The 16,646-nt window shown below is 39.8% G+C and overlaps 1 protein-coding gene across 1 annotated transcript in view; it reads right to left on the bottom strand.

Annotated features, from left to right (window-relative positions):
• Nucleotides 1–1,473: 1,473 nt before the first annotated feature.
• Nucleotides 1,474–16,646, bottom strand: part of LOC126175038 (ATP-dependent DNA helicase 2 subunit 1) — a 165,911-nt gene continuing 150,738 nt past the window's right edge. Inside the window, exon 12 of the mRNA XM_049921540.1 lies at nt 1,474–1,720. Coding sequence (XP_049777497.1) covers nt 1,604–1,720 — 117 coding nt within the window. The 3' untranslated portion in view covers nt 1,474–1,603. The remainder of the gene's footprint in view (nt 1,721–16,646) is intronic.

Raw genomic sequence — 16,646 nt, 5'->3', positions numbered from 1 at the left:
GTCTTTTTTTGACGAGGTCCTCCTTTTGAAGTCGGAGCACACACATAGTCACTCAAACACAACTCACACACACATGGCGACTGCCTCAGACACTGGGGCCCGACTGCACCTGATGTGAGCACCAATCTAACTGGGGTAAGTAGTGGGAGTAAGGAAAGAGTGTAAGTTGGGGAGGTTGAAGTACAGCAGGGTAGCGGTGGGGAAAGTGCTAGTGTTGGCTATGAGTGTGTGCAGGAATGTCATGGGGGCAGGATGGGGCTGCTGCTGCTGCTGTTGCTAGGTGCACATTGGAGAGCTGTGCTGGCAGGGTGGGGGAGGTGGAGGAGGAAAGGAAGAGGAGTGAAAGAGGAAAGGACTATGTAGGGGTGTTAGGCATGAGTAGTACAGAAGTGAGAACAGGGAAGGGGTAAATAGTGGGAGAACAGGGACTAGTGAAGGTTGAGGACAGAGAGATCATAAGAACAAACAATCTGTTGTAAGGAGAGTTCCCATCCGTGCAATTCAGAAAATCTACTGTTGGCAGGAAGAATCCAGAATACACAGGCTGTGCAGCAATCATTAAAGTGAAGAGCAGTGTGTTGGGTGGCGTGTTCAGCAACTAGATGGTCCAGCTGACTCTTGGTGCAGTTTGGCGTTGGCCATTCATTTGGGGAGACAGCTTGTTAAATTCCAGAATGAATTTTAACTCGGCAGTGAAGTGTGTGCTGGTATGAAACTTTGTCTTTTTTTGACGAGGTCCTCCTTTAATTGTAATTTAGCAGACAACTGCTCTACCAACTGAGCTGCCTCAGCATCACTCACAACCTGTCTTCACAACTTTGCTTCTGCCATCTCATACCTTCCAAACTTAACATAGGCTCTTCTGTGTAGCTTGCATGACTAGCACTCCTGCAAGAAAGCATATTGCAAATACAAGGCTTAGGCACAGCTTAGGGGATTGTTTCCAGAATGAATTTTCACTCTTTAGCAGTGTGTGGGCTGTTATGAAACTTCCTGGCAAATTAAAACTGTGTACTGGACATCTGTGGAGTTTGGATGGTAGAAGATGAGGTGCTAGTGGAAGTAAAGCCATGATGACAGGTTGTGAGTCTTGCATTGGTAGCTCACTTGGTAAAACACTTGCATGCAAAAAGCAAAGGTTGTAGTTTCAGGTCCCGGTCTGCCAGCTAGTTTCAGCTTGTTAGCTGTCATGCTCATGTAGTAAGTGGCACAGTGATTGCAGCTTAATTTGTAGATCATATGGTTGCTTTCACAGGGAGATGTCTTTGACAAGGTACGAGATGTCTGTGACATGATTTGTGTAGGTTGTAGTGGGAGTATGTGCGGTCTCAGATCTATGTCTATTACACTGATATGAGCCATTAAGCACAGGGTTGGGAGCACGGGTGGAGGAGGGACAAGATGAGAGGTTTTGTTTAAAAATTGTTATGCTCCATTTTATAAGTGAGGGGTTTGATAAAGAGATAATTTAAAAAAATAGGCATTTGTAATTTAATTAGAAAAAGGTAAAAGCATCTTGTGAACCACTAAATACAAATAGTGAATACATTTCAAGTATGCAATCTTGTGGTAACAGTTGTGTAAAAACAGCACTTGCATACGTTCAGTTCACTGAATTGTAAACCATTTCAACAAGTTCTTGTTTCTTCTTTGTTGAAATTCCTCTGACACCTTCAGATTGCAGGTACTCCTTTAGCTGGTTTACTGTCAGTTTCTCTATCTGAAATAAGAAGGCCAGAAGATTAGCATGGACAGCTCACAGAATAATGCAATGGAATACGAGGACTGTTCAAAAAGTAAGTTGCCTTTTCAAATTGCGCGGGCAATGTACATTCGATTATTGATCTTTTTTGGTTATGTTGGTACACTTGTCCCAAACATATGTTCATAGTTTCAAGTGTACAGCATACTTCATTTTTTTTTGACAGATAAAAAGGTTAGACATGCTTTAGTGTGCTCAGCGATTTTCAATTATTATAAAGAAACTGAGCAAAGACTTTGCATCAAATTTTGTGGGATAAGTGGAATCAAGTGCTCTAAAACACTTGAAATGTTGTCAACGGCATATGGTGAGTCTCCTGTAAGTAAAAAAAAAAAAAAATATTTAAAAGAGGTACAAACTCTTCCAATATGGCCGAGAAGATTCCAATAACGAACCTCGCTCTGGATGCCCCAGCACATCAACAACAGATGATAACATTGAAGCTGTGAAGAACATTGTTTTGTAAAATCATCAAATTATCGTACGAGAAATTGCTGAGGATGTTGGCATGTCGGTCAGCTTGAATCATGCAATTTTTTCGGATGTTTTGGGCATGAGACATGTCTCAGCGAAGTTTGTTCCAAAACTTCTCAATTTTGATCAGAAGAACCGTCACCTAAGCATAGTTCAGGAGCTCTTGAATGATTTACTCAAAAGGGTCATAACAGGTGACAAAACATAGGTTTAAGGTTAAGATGTTGAAACCAAAGCCCAGTCATCTCAATGGAAGCATCCCGGAAAACCAAGACCGAAAAAAGCACGCCAAGTTTGACCAAATTTCAAAGTTTTGCTCCAGTGCATCATGAATTTTTGCCTCAAGGTTGTACGGTCAATGAGGAGCGTTACCTAGACGTTATGTGCTGTTTGCGCAAAGCAATATGCAGAAAACGTTCAAAATTGTGGAAAAATAATTCATGGCTTTTGCATCACAACAATGCACTTACTCATTCATTGTTGCTTGTGAGAGATTTTTTGGCCAAAAACAAGATGACAATCATGCCTCAGCCACCATGTTCACCGCATTTAGCCCCCTGTGACTTTTCCCTGCTCCAAAAACTGAAGAGACATATGGAAGGATGAAGATTTTCAACAATTGAGAAAAAAAAAAAAAAAAAGAGAAAAAAAAAAAACCCTCAATGCTGTACCAGAAAGTGCTTATGAGAAGTGCTGTGACGACTGGAAGAAGTGTTGGCACAAGTGTATTGTATCTGGGGGGATTACTTTGTAGGGGACATCATGAATATTGATGAATAAATATTTTTTCATAAAAATATAAAGTCACCTTACTTTATGAATACACCTCATATATGCAAGAAGCAGTGTTTCATACATAAACACGAATTACAATTACTCGATTCTCTGCCAAAAAAATTAAGAAGGTAATTAATTCCTTCAATACAAAAAACAACTCTCACAGAGTTGACAATATCTGCAACACTAAAATTATGTTTTTTACATACATGCAATGTTTTCATTCATGCAACACATCACTATCAGAGGAAATATTTCCTGACACTGTATTGAAATATTCAGTACATTTATAATAAAGGACGTATTACAGATATTAACAATTACCAACTAGTCTCACTGCTTACTTTCTTCTTGACGGTTCTGGAAAAACTGACGTATCCAAGACTCATACTTCGCCTCAACTTGTCTTTTGAAAGGCAGTTTCGATTTCAAAAGGGTACTTCCACAGAATACGCTATTTTTTTCAATTAACAAATCAGATAACACAAAATTTTAATGACGAAATATTGCCAACTTGTCAAAAGCATTCTTAGTAAGGGGTTCTAGGAACGCTAAAAAATTATGGTATCAGAGACCTTGCTGGCAACTGATTTTCATCCTTTCTGATCAAAAGCATGCAGAATGTTACATTGAGAAACATGGAGAGTGTCCACAGTAAAAAAGCACTTCAGAATTGTGACTAATCACTACAAGTCAACCACAGGGCTCTACATTGAATCATCTTTGCTGATGATTCAAGTATAATTAAGCCTACTGGAGTTAAACTAACATTTTCTTCAACATTAATAACTGGTTCTCTGCAAGTGGCCGGATGCTGCATTTAGGTAAAACACAATACATGCAATTCAGCACTGCACAAGGCCTAACTATGCCATTAAAAATAATGCATGAGGATAAATCAGTAAACGAGACAGAAAATTCCAAATTCTTAGGTGTTTATATTGATAAGAAACTGAACTGTAAGTTGCAATTCTTAGCTCTGCAAATAATGTGAGATTTTAGAGATGAAAATGTAAAAAAAGTAGATTTATTTTCCCTATTTTCAATCTCTAGTGTCTTATGGCATCATGTTCAGAGGTAACTGAGGAAAAAAAAAGTGTGTTTAAGAGAAGTGTGCAACAAGGATAATGAATGGTGTCCATTTTAAAATCCCTTGTAGACAGCTCTTTAAACAACTGAGGATACTTACAGACTCAAAGCACATTTATTCACTTATAAAGTTTGTTGCCAACAATCACAGTTTGAAAAAAAAAAAAAAAAAAAGCAACATTCATGTGCGTAATATCAGAACGAGAAGTGAATTACACACTGAAATCATATCTGCTTGACAACTCCTCCTACTCCACAGAAGAATTCCTGAATGTGTAGTGTGTGTGTGTGTGTGTGTGTGTGTGTGTGTGTGTGTGTGTGTGTGTGTGGTGTAGGGAGAGAGTAACTTACAAGGGAATGGTCTAGTCCAATATGATGAAACCTATCCTGAAATTTTTCACACAGGAAGGATTCACCGAGAGAAATGCACTGTCAAAAATTTTAGCTGCTAAAGCACACTGCAAGTATTTAAAAAATGTTAAAGTTACCCATTTTTGCCACATGAAGAGCTACTTATAATGAAAGTTTATACAGTCCTTCCTGCCTGGTGCAGGAATGGTGAAAAAGCAGATGCAGGCATGACAAGAGGACACAGTGTTGTGACGTCCAAAACGCACACATGCAAATTTTCCACATAAACCATACCAAAAATGCTTCAAATCATTAAATTTTTGAATAACTTGTAGTTCATATTGGCAGATAAATTGTTGCAGATGTAATTGTTACACAAATCACTAGTAGAGGAAAGAAAATGAAAGAAATGTATGTTGTTACATTACAGATGACTTTCATCAATCGGGACTTTAATTTGCTGAGATGAGATATTTTATAACAACTCCTGTAGCACAGTTCTTATGATGATTTGTAAATAGTGTGTTTTTACTAACTCAACAAGTTCCTTGTTTATTCCATGTAGTTGTCTAAAAAATGCGAAGTTTCCTATGCATTTTGCTTTATCGAGATAAAGCATCATCAGTGGTCTGTAATTAAAGATATTTATAATTTAATTTGTTTTTAAGAACAAAAAACAGTCTATTAACAATATGCTGCTTTTTACTTACAGTGATTTCCACTTGGTTTCCCGCCTACATCGAGGAATGCCATCCTGCTAGCACATCTTTGGTGTTTTTCCTTGTTAGAAACTGATACTTGTAGCCTAATTTTTAGTTGCTCAGCACAGCTATGCATTTCTTACATTTCACACAGCACAATTTTTTGCACACCACTGTTTTCTGTTTCTTTTTATACTTCTATGTAGGTATTGGGTTTGTGTTCTGTAGTTTTGCCAACATAAACATTGCCACTAGTTTGTCTGTGACCTATACACTTCTTTTGTATATTAGTTAATTGTATGTGTGTAATTATATTTAATTATGTTGCTGTGTATTTATATGCTGTGTAAGAGTAGTGAGGGAGTATTCCTTCTATACTCTTACACAGTATATAAATACACAGCTACATAATTATACAGAATTAAAAACAAACAATTAACTAAAATTAAAAAAAGACATATAGGTCAACAGCAAACTAATGGCAATGTTATGTTAGCAACACTTCAAAACACAAACAACAGTACATATTAGAGGTATAAAAGTAAACAGAAAACAGTGGTGCATGAAAAGAAGCGCTGTGTGAAATGTAAGAAATGCATAGTTCTGCAAAGTAACTAAAAAAATTAGACAACAAGTATCAGTCTCTAACGAAGAAAAACACCAAACCTGTGCTATCAGACAGCATTTCCCTATGTAGGTGAAAAACCAAGCCGAAATCACCATAATTAAAAAGCAACATATTGTTAACGAACTGCTTTTCGACCTCAAACACGAATCAAATTATAAATATGTTTAAATATTGGAAAATCCAGGATGGTCTGTAACAATATGACAAAAAGGATACTTGCTACTCACCATACAGTGGATATGCTGAGTAGCAGAGAGGTACAACAAAAAGACTGTCGGAAAGTCAACTGAATCCAGCTGCCAGAGACTGTAGTCATGAGTGTGTGAGCTGCATCTGCGTGAGTGTGTGTATGTTGTCTGTTTTTTATAAAGGGCTTGTTGTCCGAAAGCTAACTTTGTTTTGTTGTGCATCTCCGCTTTATGGTGAGTAACAACTACCCTTTTCATTATATTGTAAATACGTTTACTTACAGACCACTGATGATGCTTTACCTCAAAAAAGGAAAACCCCATCTGGTGAAAAAAAAAATGCTATTTCTTGTAGTTGCAACGACAGAATGAAACTACTCTCAGTATTTGTAAAGCAACTACGGACAATATGGCCACACAAATGAAGAATTTAATTACTAGCTTTATTTAGACAAAGTTGAGATGGGAAAAGAAATGGTCGTGGCCACTGTTCTGCATAGTGTGCTGTGTACCAGGCATACTTAACCAAATTTGTGCAATGTAATGAAGAACTGGTATTGCACATAAGTCTGGAGTTTAAAAATACTGTTACACTGATAAACCTGAAATGATAAAGAGTTACTGGAAGTTGCACTATCAGACAGTTTTTCGAAAAATGCTTTCCACTGCAAAAAAACTTTATTTATCGAGAAACTCAATCACAGTATTAGTAGTTCTTGGTGTAATCTGAATTATATTAACAGACGTTTTGACATCATCTTAACGACAGAGGTACTGTTATGTCTAGGCCAAAAGTCCAACAAAAGCAATTAAGTATTTACTGCAATTGGTTTGAAGATGTTTCGGATGTAATATTGAAACTTATCTCTCCCATTTTTCCTGATTTTTCTAAGACAATTATAATCTTTTTACAACAAAACATTTGTTTTACAAATTTTTGGTACTAATTTGCCTTGAGGTAACTGAAGAAAGATACAAAGCTGCAAAAACAGTATACCACTGGTAATTATCAGTGGCATTGTTGTATATGAATATGTCATGTTGTTGTTGTTGTTGTCTTCAGTCCTGAGACTGGTTTGATGCAGCTCTCCATGCTACTCTATCCTGTGCAAGCTTCTTCATCTCCCAGTACTTACTGCAACCTACATTTTTCTGCATCTGCTTAATGTATTCATCTCTTGGTCTCCCTCTATGATTTTTAAACTCCACGCTGCCCTCCAATGCTAAATTTGTGATCCCTTGATGCCTCAGAACATGTCCTACTAACCGGTCCCTTCTTTTTGTCCAGTTGTGCCACAAACTCCTCTTCTCCCCAATTCTATTCAATACTGACTCATTAGTTATGTGATCTACCCATCTAATCTTCAGCATTCTTCTGTAGCACCACATTTCGAAAGCTTCTATTCTCTTCTTGTCCAAACTATTTATCGTCCATGTTTCACTTCCATACATGGCTACAATCTATACAAATACTTTCAGAAACGACTTCCTGACACTTAAATCTATACTCGATGTTAACAAATTTCTCTTCTTCAGAAATTCTTTCCTTGCCATTGCCAGTCTACATTTTATATCCTCTCTACTTTGACCATCATCAGTTATTTTGCTCCCCAAATAGCAAAACTCCTTTACTACTTTAAGTGTCTCATTTCCTAATCTAATTCCCTCAGCATCACCCGACTTAATTCGACTACATTCCATTATCCTCGTTTTGCTTTTGTTGATGTTCATCTTGTATCCTCCTTTCAAGACACTGTCCATTCCGTTCAACTGCTCTTCCAAGTCCTATGCTGTCTCTGACAGAATTACAATGTCATCGGCGAACCTCAATGTTTTTATTTCTTCTCCATGGACTTTAATACCTACTCCGAATTTTTATTTTGTTTCCTTTACTGCTTGCTCAATATACAGATTGAATAACATCGGGGACAGGCTACAACCCTGTCTCACTCCCTTCCCAACCGCTGCTTCCTTTTCACGCCCCTCGACTCATAACTGCCATCTGGTTTCTGTACAAATTGTAAATGGCCTTTCACTCCCTGTAATTTACCCCTGCCACCTTTAGAATTTGAAAGAGAGTATTCCAGTCAACATTGTCAAAAGCTTTCTCTAAGTCTACAAATGCTAGAAATGTAGGTCTGTCTTTCCTTAATCTATTTTTTAAGATAAGTCGTAGGGTCAGTATTGCCTCACGTATTCCAACATTTCTGTGGAATCCAAACTGATCTTCGCCGAGGTTGGCTTTTACCAGTTTTTCCATTCGTCTGTAAAGAATTCGCGTTAGTATTTTGCAGCTGTGACTTATTAAACTGATAGTTCAGTAATTTTCACATCTGTCAACACCTGCTTTCTTTAGGACTGGAATTATTATATTCTTCTTGAAGTCTGAGGGTATTTTGCCTGTCTCATACATCTTGCTCACCAGATGGTAGAGTTTAGTCAGGACTGGCTCTCCCAAGGCCATCAGTAGTTCCAATGGAATGTTGTCTACCACCGGGGCCTTGTTTCGACTTAGGTCTTTCAGTGCTCTGTCAAACTCTTCACGCAGTATCGTATCTCCCATTTCATGTTCATCTACATCCTTTTCCATTTCCATAATATTGTCCTCAAGAACATTGCCCTTGTATAGACCCTCTATATACTCCTGCCACCTTTCTGCTTTCCCTTCTTTGCTTAGAACTGGGTTTCCATCTGAGCTCTTGATATTCATACAAGTGGCTCTCTTTTCTCCAAAGGTCTCTTTAATTTTCCTGTAGACAGTATCTATCTTACCCCTAGTGAGATAAGCCTCTACATCCTTACATTTGTCCTCTAGCCATGCCTGCTTAGCCATTTTGCACTTCCTGTCGATCTCATTTTTGAGACGTTTGTTTTCCCTTTTGCCTACTTCATTTACTGCGTTTTTATATTTTCTCCTTTCATCAATTAAATTCAATATTTCTTCTGTTACCCAAGGATTTCTACTAGCCCTCGTCTTTTTACCTACTTGATCCTCTGCTGCCTTCACTACTTCATCCCTCAGAGCTATCCATTCTTCTTCTACTGCATTTCTTTCCCCCATTCCTGTCAATTGTTCCATTATGCTCTCCCTGAAACTCTGTATAACCTCTGGTTCTTTCAGTTTATCCAGGTCCCATCTCCTTAAATTCCCACCTTTTTGCAGTTTCTTCAGTTTTAATATACAGTTCATAACCAATAGATTGTGGTCAGAGTCCACATCTGCCCCTGGAAATGGCTTACAATTTAAAACATGGTTCCGAAATCTCTGTCTTACCATTATATAATCTACCTGATACCTTCTAGCATCTCCAGGATTCTTCCATGTATACAACCTTCTTTTATGATTCTTGAACCAAGTGTTAGCTATGATGAAGTTATGCTCTGTGCAAATTTCTACCACACGGCTTCCTCTTTCATTTCTCTCCCCCAATCCATATTCACCTACTATGTTTCCTTCTCTCCCTTTTCCTACTCGAATTCTAGTCACCCGTGACTATTAAATTTTCGTCTCCCTTCACTACCTGAATAATTTCTTTTATCTCATCATACATTTCATCAATTTCTTCATCATCTGCAGAGCTAGTTAGCATATAAACTTGTACTACTGTAGTAGGCATGGGCTTTGTGTCTATCTTGGCCACAATAATGCGTTCACTATGCTGTTGGTAGTAGCTTACCCGCACTCCTATTTTTTTATTCATTATTAAACCTACTCCTGCATTACCCCTATTTGATTTTGTATTTATAACCCTGTTTTCACCTGACCAAAAGTCTTGTCCCTCCTGCCACCGAACTTCACTAATTCCCACTATATCTAACTTCAACCTATCCATTTCCCTTTTTAAATTTTCTAACCTACCTGCTCAATTAAGGGATCTGACATTCCACGCTCCGATCCGTAGAACGCCAGTTTTCTTTCTCCTGATAACGACGTCCTCCTGAGTAGTCCCCGCCCGGAGATCCGAATGGGGGACTATTTTACCTCCAGAATATTTTACCCAAGAGGACGCCATCATCATTTAACCATACAGTAAAGCTGCATGCCCTCGGGAACAATTACGGCTGTAGTTTCCCCTTGCTTTCAGCCGTTCGCAGTACCAGCACAGCAAGGCCGTTTTGGTTAGTGTTGCAAGACCAGATCAGTCAGTCATCCAGACAGTTGCCCCTGCAACTACTGAAAAGGCTGCTGCCCCTCTTCAGGAACCACATGTTTGTCTGGCCTCTCAACAGATACCCCTCCGTTGTGGTTGCATCTACGGTACGGCCATCTGTATCGCTGAGGCACACAAGCCTCCCCACCAAGCCTCCATGGTTCATGGGGGTAGGGAATATGTCATAGCATCCATAAATTGCAAAGTTGGTTGTCTTCCACTTGAAATGAAAATGTGCAGTTTACATGCATTCCTTGCACAAAACCTGACTTATTTGCTTTATATACAGCATTTTAGGGGATAGCAAGAGGAGCTACGAAATGCTTTATAGTATTACACCTGTTAATGACATCTCTAATTGCTTAACTGAAGTAAAATTCATAATTTTGTGACTTCCTTTTCCGCAAAACTTCCTGAATATCTTAAATGAGGTCAGAGAAGCCCGGAAATCGGTAATGATCATATTATTTCCATTCAGAGGGGCGAGTCTCATAAATCTCCCTCTGTAATGGCACAGTGACTATCACAAGCAGTTCTAAATGTTTAGAATAGTTTTCCTTTCACAATTTTGAGAGTTTCGTTTTGGCGTGTATTTTATACTTAGTGTAAATCTTTGTTTCATTTATACAACTCATGTTCAGGTTTTACAAAATGGACTTTGCACACTGCTCAGCCATAAGCATTTTCTTCTTTCTTTCTTTTTTTTTTTTTTTAACAAAAAAATTAACAGCCTATCTTTTTGTCAATGAAAGCTATTACTGTAAGGTTTTCTTCCAGCTAGGAAGGTACTGTCTTTTGTTCTGGGCTTTAATTAGCACAACAAGCAACTTTTGAACCACAATTCCTGGAATCATCAGAGTTATTTTCCGTTTCTTCTAATTCCACAATTTCTAAGAAATTGTCAACATCATCTGAATGAAAGTCAAAGAAGTTAACTACTAAATAATATACCGAGCGAGGTGGTGCAGTGGTTAGACACTAGACTCGCATTCGGGAGGACGACGGTTCAATTCCGCGTCCAGCGATCCTGATTTAGGTTTTCAGTGATTTCCCTAAATCGCTCCAGGCAAATGCCAGGATGGTTCCTTTGAAAGGGCACAGCCGACTTCCTTCCCTAATCCGATGAGACCGATGACCTCGCTGTCTGGTCTCCTTCCCAAACAACCCAACCCAACTAAATAATACATATGTACATCTGAAGGAGAAGTAGATGATTTAAACTGTATGTCATGTTCTTCATATTTCATCTTTGTAAGGTTAAAACCACTAACTCGATTCCACATTACTGTGAAACGCTGGAAGCTGCACAAAGGCAGATGTTATTAGCAAGCATATATGAAGAAAACACAAAGAAATTTAGTTCTGTTTTATTTTCATTGTTAACACTTAACAATATGGCAATGCAACAGCTAATTATTACATACATCAAATTCGAACAAATAGTAACTGTGTACAATTGTGGCAGAGAAACTATCAATGAAATTAACATTGGGAAGCCCAGGATGAAATGTAACAATATTATGAAAAGGAAAGTTGTTACTCACCATACAGCGGAGATGCTGAGTCGCAGATAGGCACAACAAAAAGACTGTCATAAATAAAGCTTTTGGTCAGTAAGGCAGTGCTGTTTTCCTTTATTACTATTTTCTAATGCATCTCTATACTCAATGTCCATCCTCCTTCCTCTTCTTCCTTGTGTTTCTCTTGTCACCTTACAAGTTGCACTGCACGCTCTGTTAATGAGCCACACTGTATAACCGTCATGGCCGCGTACAACTACAAGACCATGTTGATTGTTGGTGCAGCATTTTTCATGTCCCACATTACTCCCATTGATATCATTAATCCTATACCTTCAAATTGATCACTCTCCCTGCGTTACTCTCCTGTATCTTCGCGTGTTATTTTCTGCACCTTTCCGGTGCCACATGATCCCACACGATCTTGTATCTCATCCTACAAACCCCTCTCACCCCCCACACTTTCCCCGCACCTGTTTCACCCTTCTCGTGATTTTTCACACGTATTTGGGTGTATTATTGCAAATTTTTTTCGGGCTTAATTCTATGCTATTTACGTAATTTTTTGCATTTTTTTCCACCACCACGGATCCTTGCTCCTTCCATCTGCATCAATACAGAAAAGTTTCCTTATCCTTAGCCAGAACCCAATCTGACATACTGTTCCTGCATTGTTGCTTGACTCATGGAATCCCCCCCCCCCCCTCCAGAATGGTCTTACCATCAAATTACCCATCTCCGGCTGCCACCCCTTCTTCCACAATGATCTCCACTTGTTCAGATTCTGCCAATAATTAGCCCTCACCAACACAGCCCTGCAAAAACATATCAACCAAGCCCAAACCTTCTTGCAGTACCTCCTCTCCATCAGCAAAATTTGTCTTCTATGCAATCACAACTTCCTGGAACCCATAACATACACTGAAACTCTTGCCCTCCAGGAACTAGAGCAACATGTACAATGCCACTACTCCTGCCCTGGAGTACCAATGTCCACCACCTCCAAACCTCCTCCACATAACCTCATAGCTGACAAACCATGTGTCGCAGTTGTACTACACTTACGCCAAAACTCCCTCCCACCACCACGCAGAATCCAGAAACTAAACAGACCTGTAGCACAGTCATGAAACTTTCCTCAGGAAGCCTTAGCCCCACTGAAATATCAGTCCTTTCCAAAAGCCTCACCTTATGTCCCACTCCCAAATTTAATCATGCAGGACTTGTTGAAGTCCTTCTCCCAGTCACTACAATGGAAACACTTGTTCACCACCAACCCTACCAATTAGAATCAACCAAGACCATTGTTGAGCCCTGCCTGACTCAGTTCACTCCTCCATCCAACTGTGATCCCCCCCAAACCACCCCGTCAACTTTCAAGAATTTCTTAACCTCGAACCTTGCCTCACCATCATCCCCCAAATCTCTCAACATGCAAACTAACCTTACATATGCAGAAAGAACCGCAGTTCACCACATAAAAATTGACCCCGACCTTATAATCCTGCCTACAGACAAAGGCTCCACCACTGTTGTTTTGAACGGCAAGAATTACCTGGTGGAAGGACTGTGCCAGCTGTCAGATACTTCCACTTACAAACCTTGCCACAGCGACCCCATCACCCCTACCACTCCCCACACTTCTACCTTCTACATGCTTCCTGAAGTCCATGAACTCAACTACCAAGACGTCCCCTTGTGGTCGGTTACTGTGCCCCCACTCAGAGAATCTCTGCTCTCATAGACCAACGCCTTCAACATTATCCGGAACTTACCCTCCTACATAAAAGATACCAACCATTTCCACCAATGACTCTCCACAGTTCCTCTCTCTTTACCACATGGTGCCCTGCTCATCACTGTGGACACCACCTCCCTTCACACTAACATTTCTAATGCCCTTGGCCTTAACGCTATTGGACACTACCTTCCCCAACGCCCAATGGATTCCACACCAACAACCTCCTCCATAGTCGCCATGACCAACTATATCCTAACCCACAATTACTTCTCCTTTGAAGGCATTACCTACAAACAAATCCGGGTTACAGCTATGGGCACCCGCATGGCACCATCCTATGCCAACATATTCATGGGCCATGTAGAGGAATCCTTCCTTAACACCCAGAATCCTAAGTCCCTCACCTGGTTTAGATCCATTAATGATATCTTTGCAATCTGGATTCAGGGTGAGGACACTCCATCCACATTTCTCCACAACCTCAACAACTTCTCCCCCATTTGCTTCACCTGGTCCTACTCAACCCAACAAACCACCTTCCTAGATGTTGACCTCCACCACAAGGATGGCTACATCATTGTCTCCGTCCATATCAAACTTACTAACCACCAGCAATTCCTCCACTTCGACAGCTGCCACCCGTTCCATACCAAGAAGTCCCTTTCATACAACCTAGCCAAACATGGTCGTTGCATCTGCAATAACGAGAGGTTCCTCTCAAAATATACAGAGGGTCTCACCGAAGCCTTCACAGACTGTAATTATCCTCCCAACCTTGTACAAAAACAAATCTCTCATGCCTGATCTTTACAGTTTCCCACCACCTCCCAAAGTCCCACCGTCTGGCCACAGAGGAGCATTCCCTTGTAACTCAGTACCACCCAGGACTAGAGCAACTGAATTACATTCGTTACCAGGGTTTCAACTACCTCTAATCATGCCCTGAAATTAGAAATGTCCTTCCCACCCCTGCCATAGTGGTATTCCGCCGTGCACCAAACCCACACAATATAATCGTCCATCCCTACGCAACCCCCGTTCCCAACCCCTTACCTCATGACTAGATGCAAAACCTGTCTGTCTGCATGAATGGCCACCGGCCCAGCACTCTGTCTAACCTGCAGAACTTCACTGTCCGCCACCCCTACCCTACTATCCCTCCCCCACCCAGTCAGCACTCCCATCATGCACTGGTGCTGCTGCTCGCAGTGTGGTTTCAGCTGGCTGAGACAGCAGTCGCGCCGTGTGGGTGCTGCTGCTCGCAGTGTGGTTTCTGCTGGCTGAGACAGCAGTTGCGCCGTGTGTGTGTGTGTGTGTGTGTGTGTGTGTGTGTGTGTGTGGGGAGGGGGGGGAGGGGGATGTCTATTTTTGATGAAGGCTTTACTGGCTGAAAGCTTTATTTGTGACAGTCTTTTTGTTGTGCCTATGTGCGACTCAGCATCTCCACTATATAGTGAGTAGCTACTTTCCTTTTCATAATATTGTATCAATGGAATCTGAAATTCACTTTACAAATTATCATTGCAATGTGCTGTGTTACCTATTCACTGATGCGCCATCAACTGAGGCTAAACAACTGCAGTGTTGCGCGTGTGCTGTCTGCTATAGCTATGATAAACATGTAGATTTCTCCAGCCACCTGGTAAACCATGAATTTGGAAGTTTTCTACCTTTTTTTACAAAAAAAATACTTGCAGTGTGTCATAGCAGCTTAAATTTTGACTTAGTGTTCCTTTTGGTATATTCTTCATATACAAAAACATTTCAGAAAATGTTTCAACATGGCAGACTGGACCGCACACACAACTTAAGGAATGATGCAAATGGTCAGCACACTGCCATATTGTCTGCTGAAAAGTTGTACTACAAACTTTAGAACTGACTCTTTCCACATCATAGCAAGAGGTCACAATTATGATCCATGGCGAATGCAAACAACTATTGATTTATCTCACTAAATATTAAAGAGTTCTCCACAGCAATACATACCAATTTATGAATGGCATCCATTCAGAATTTAAAATATCACAACTACAGGGTCTACCAGTGAAGGAGGAAATTTATATGTGGAAATGTGACATAGTAGGGAGGACGTGGATATAGAAGTTACTGGCCCATACTATACCCATGATCTACCATTTAGCTGCAATGATTCACTCATTGGGTGAACAGCGTGGCTTCACTGAAAGTATTTTATCAAAATGATAAGTCTGATGAAAACACAACATCCTTTCAACATCACTGTTTCATAGTAGTAGGAACTATTCACATCCCTGAAAACATAGCAGCTCTGTAACAGGCAATGTTTAGAAGTCTATGCTGATCAGCCAGACAATGTGCCCTATACGTTGGAGTAGATGACACACCAGTAAAAAGGATTCTCCATGATGATTTTAATTTTTATCCTTATAAACTTCAGACTGTGCAATTTCTTAATTCAAGTGCCTATCAGCCACAAATCCAAGTCTATGGTAATATGATCATGATTCTTGAAGAAAACAAACTGTGACTTTTTTATTTGGTGTCTTAAAACCCAAGAGAGTTTCAAACTGATGCTCCAACAATAATCAGAGCCGTCAAACAATGTATTTTCAACGAGACTGTGTTACTATCTGTCAATATGATGGTTATGCTAAACTTCCAAGTTTTCTTTGTATTGTAACCTCATGGCTATTCTTGTACTTTGGATTATCAGAAAAAATTAATTCTTTAATGATAATTTTTTTAAAAAATCTTCTCATTTTATTGGTGAATACTTTATTTACTTCTAAACTGAATCAACTTTCTGTTCCAATTATTCCAAGTGCATTTATAAGTGAGGGCTATTCTCTGACATACTTAAAATACTCCAGCAGTTATTAATATTAGGTTAACAATTTTTTTCCTTGGATTTATATTATATTTTCACTTTAAAACAAATATCATTGTCTGGTTCATGGCTAGCTAGGGAATATCCTTGTGCAACACACACACACACACACTGCTACCCAACAGACTCTCTCTGAATGAAGTGCATGCTCGGCTTGTTTCTGACCTGCATTGTTGCTGTTGTGGTCTTCAGTCCTGAGACAGGTTTAATGCAATTCTCCATGCTACTCTATCCTGTGCAAGCTTCTTCATATCCCAGTACCTACTGCAACCTACATCCTTCTGAATCTGCTTAGTGTATTCATCTCTTGGTCTCCCTCTATGATTTTTATCCTCCACACTGCCCTCCAGTACTAAATTGGTGATCCTTTGATGCCTCAGAACATGTCCTACCAA

The sequence above is a fragment of the Schistocerca cancellata genome, chromosome 3 (genome assembly GCF_023864275.1).
Source record: "Schistocerca cancellata isolate TAMUIC-IGC-003103 chromosome 3, iqSchCanc2.1, whole genome shotgun sequence".
NCBI classification, from domain to species: Eukaryota; Metazoa; Arthropoda; class Insecta; order Orthoptera; family Acrididae; genus Schistocerca; species Schistocerca cancellata.
Note: the sequence above shows the minus strand (reverse complement) of the source record. Positions and strands in the feature narration are given on the sequence as shown.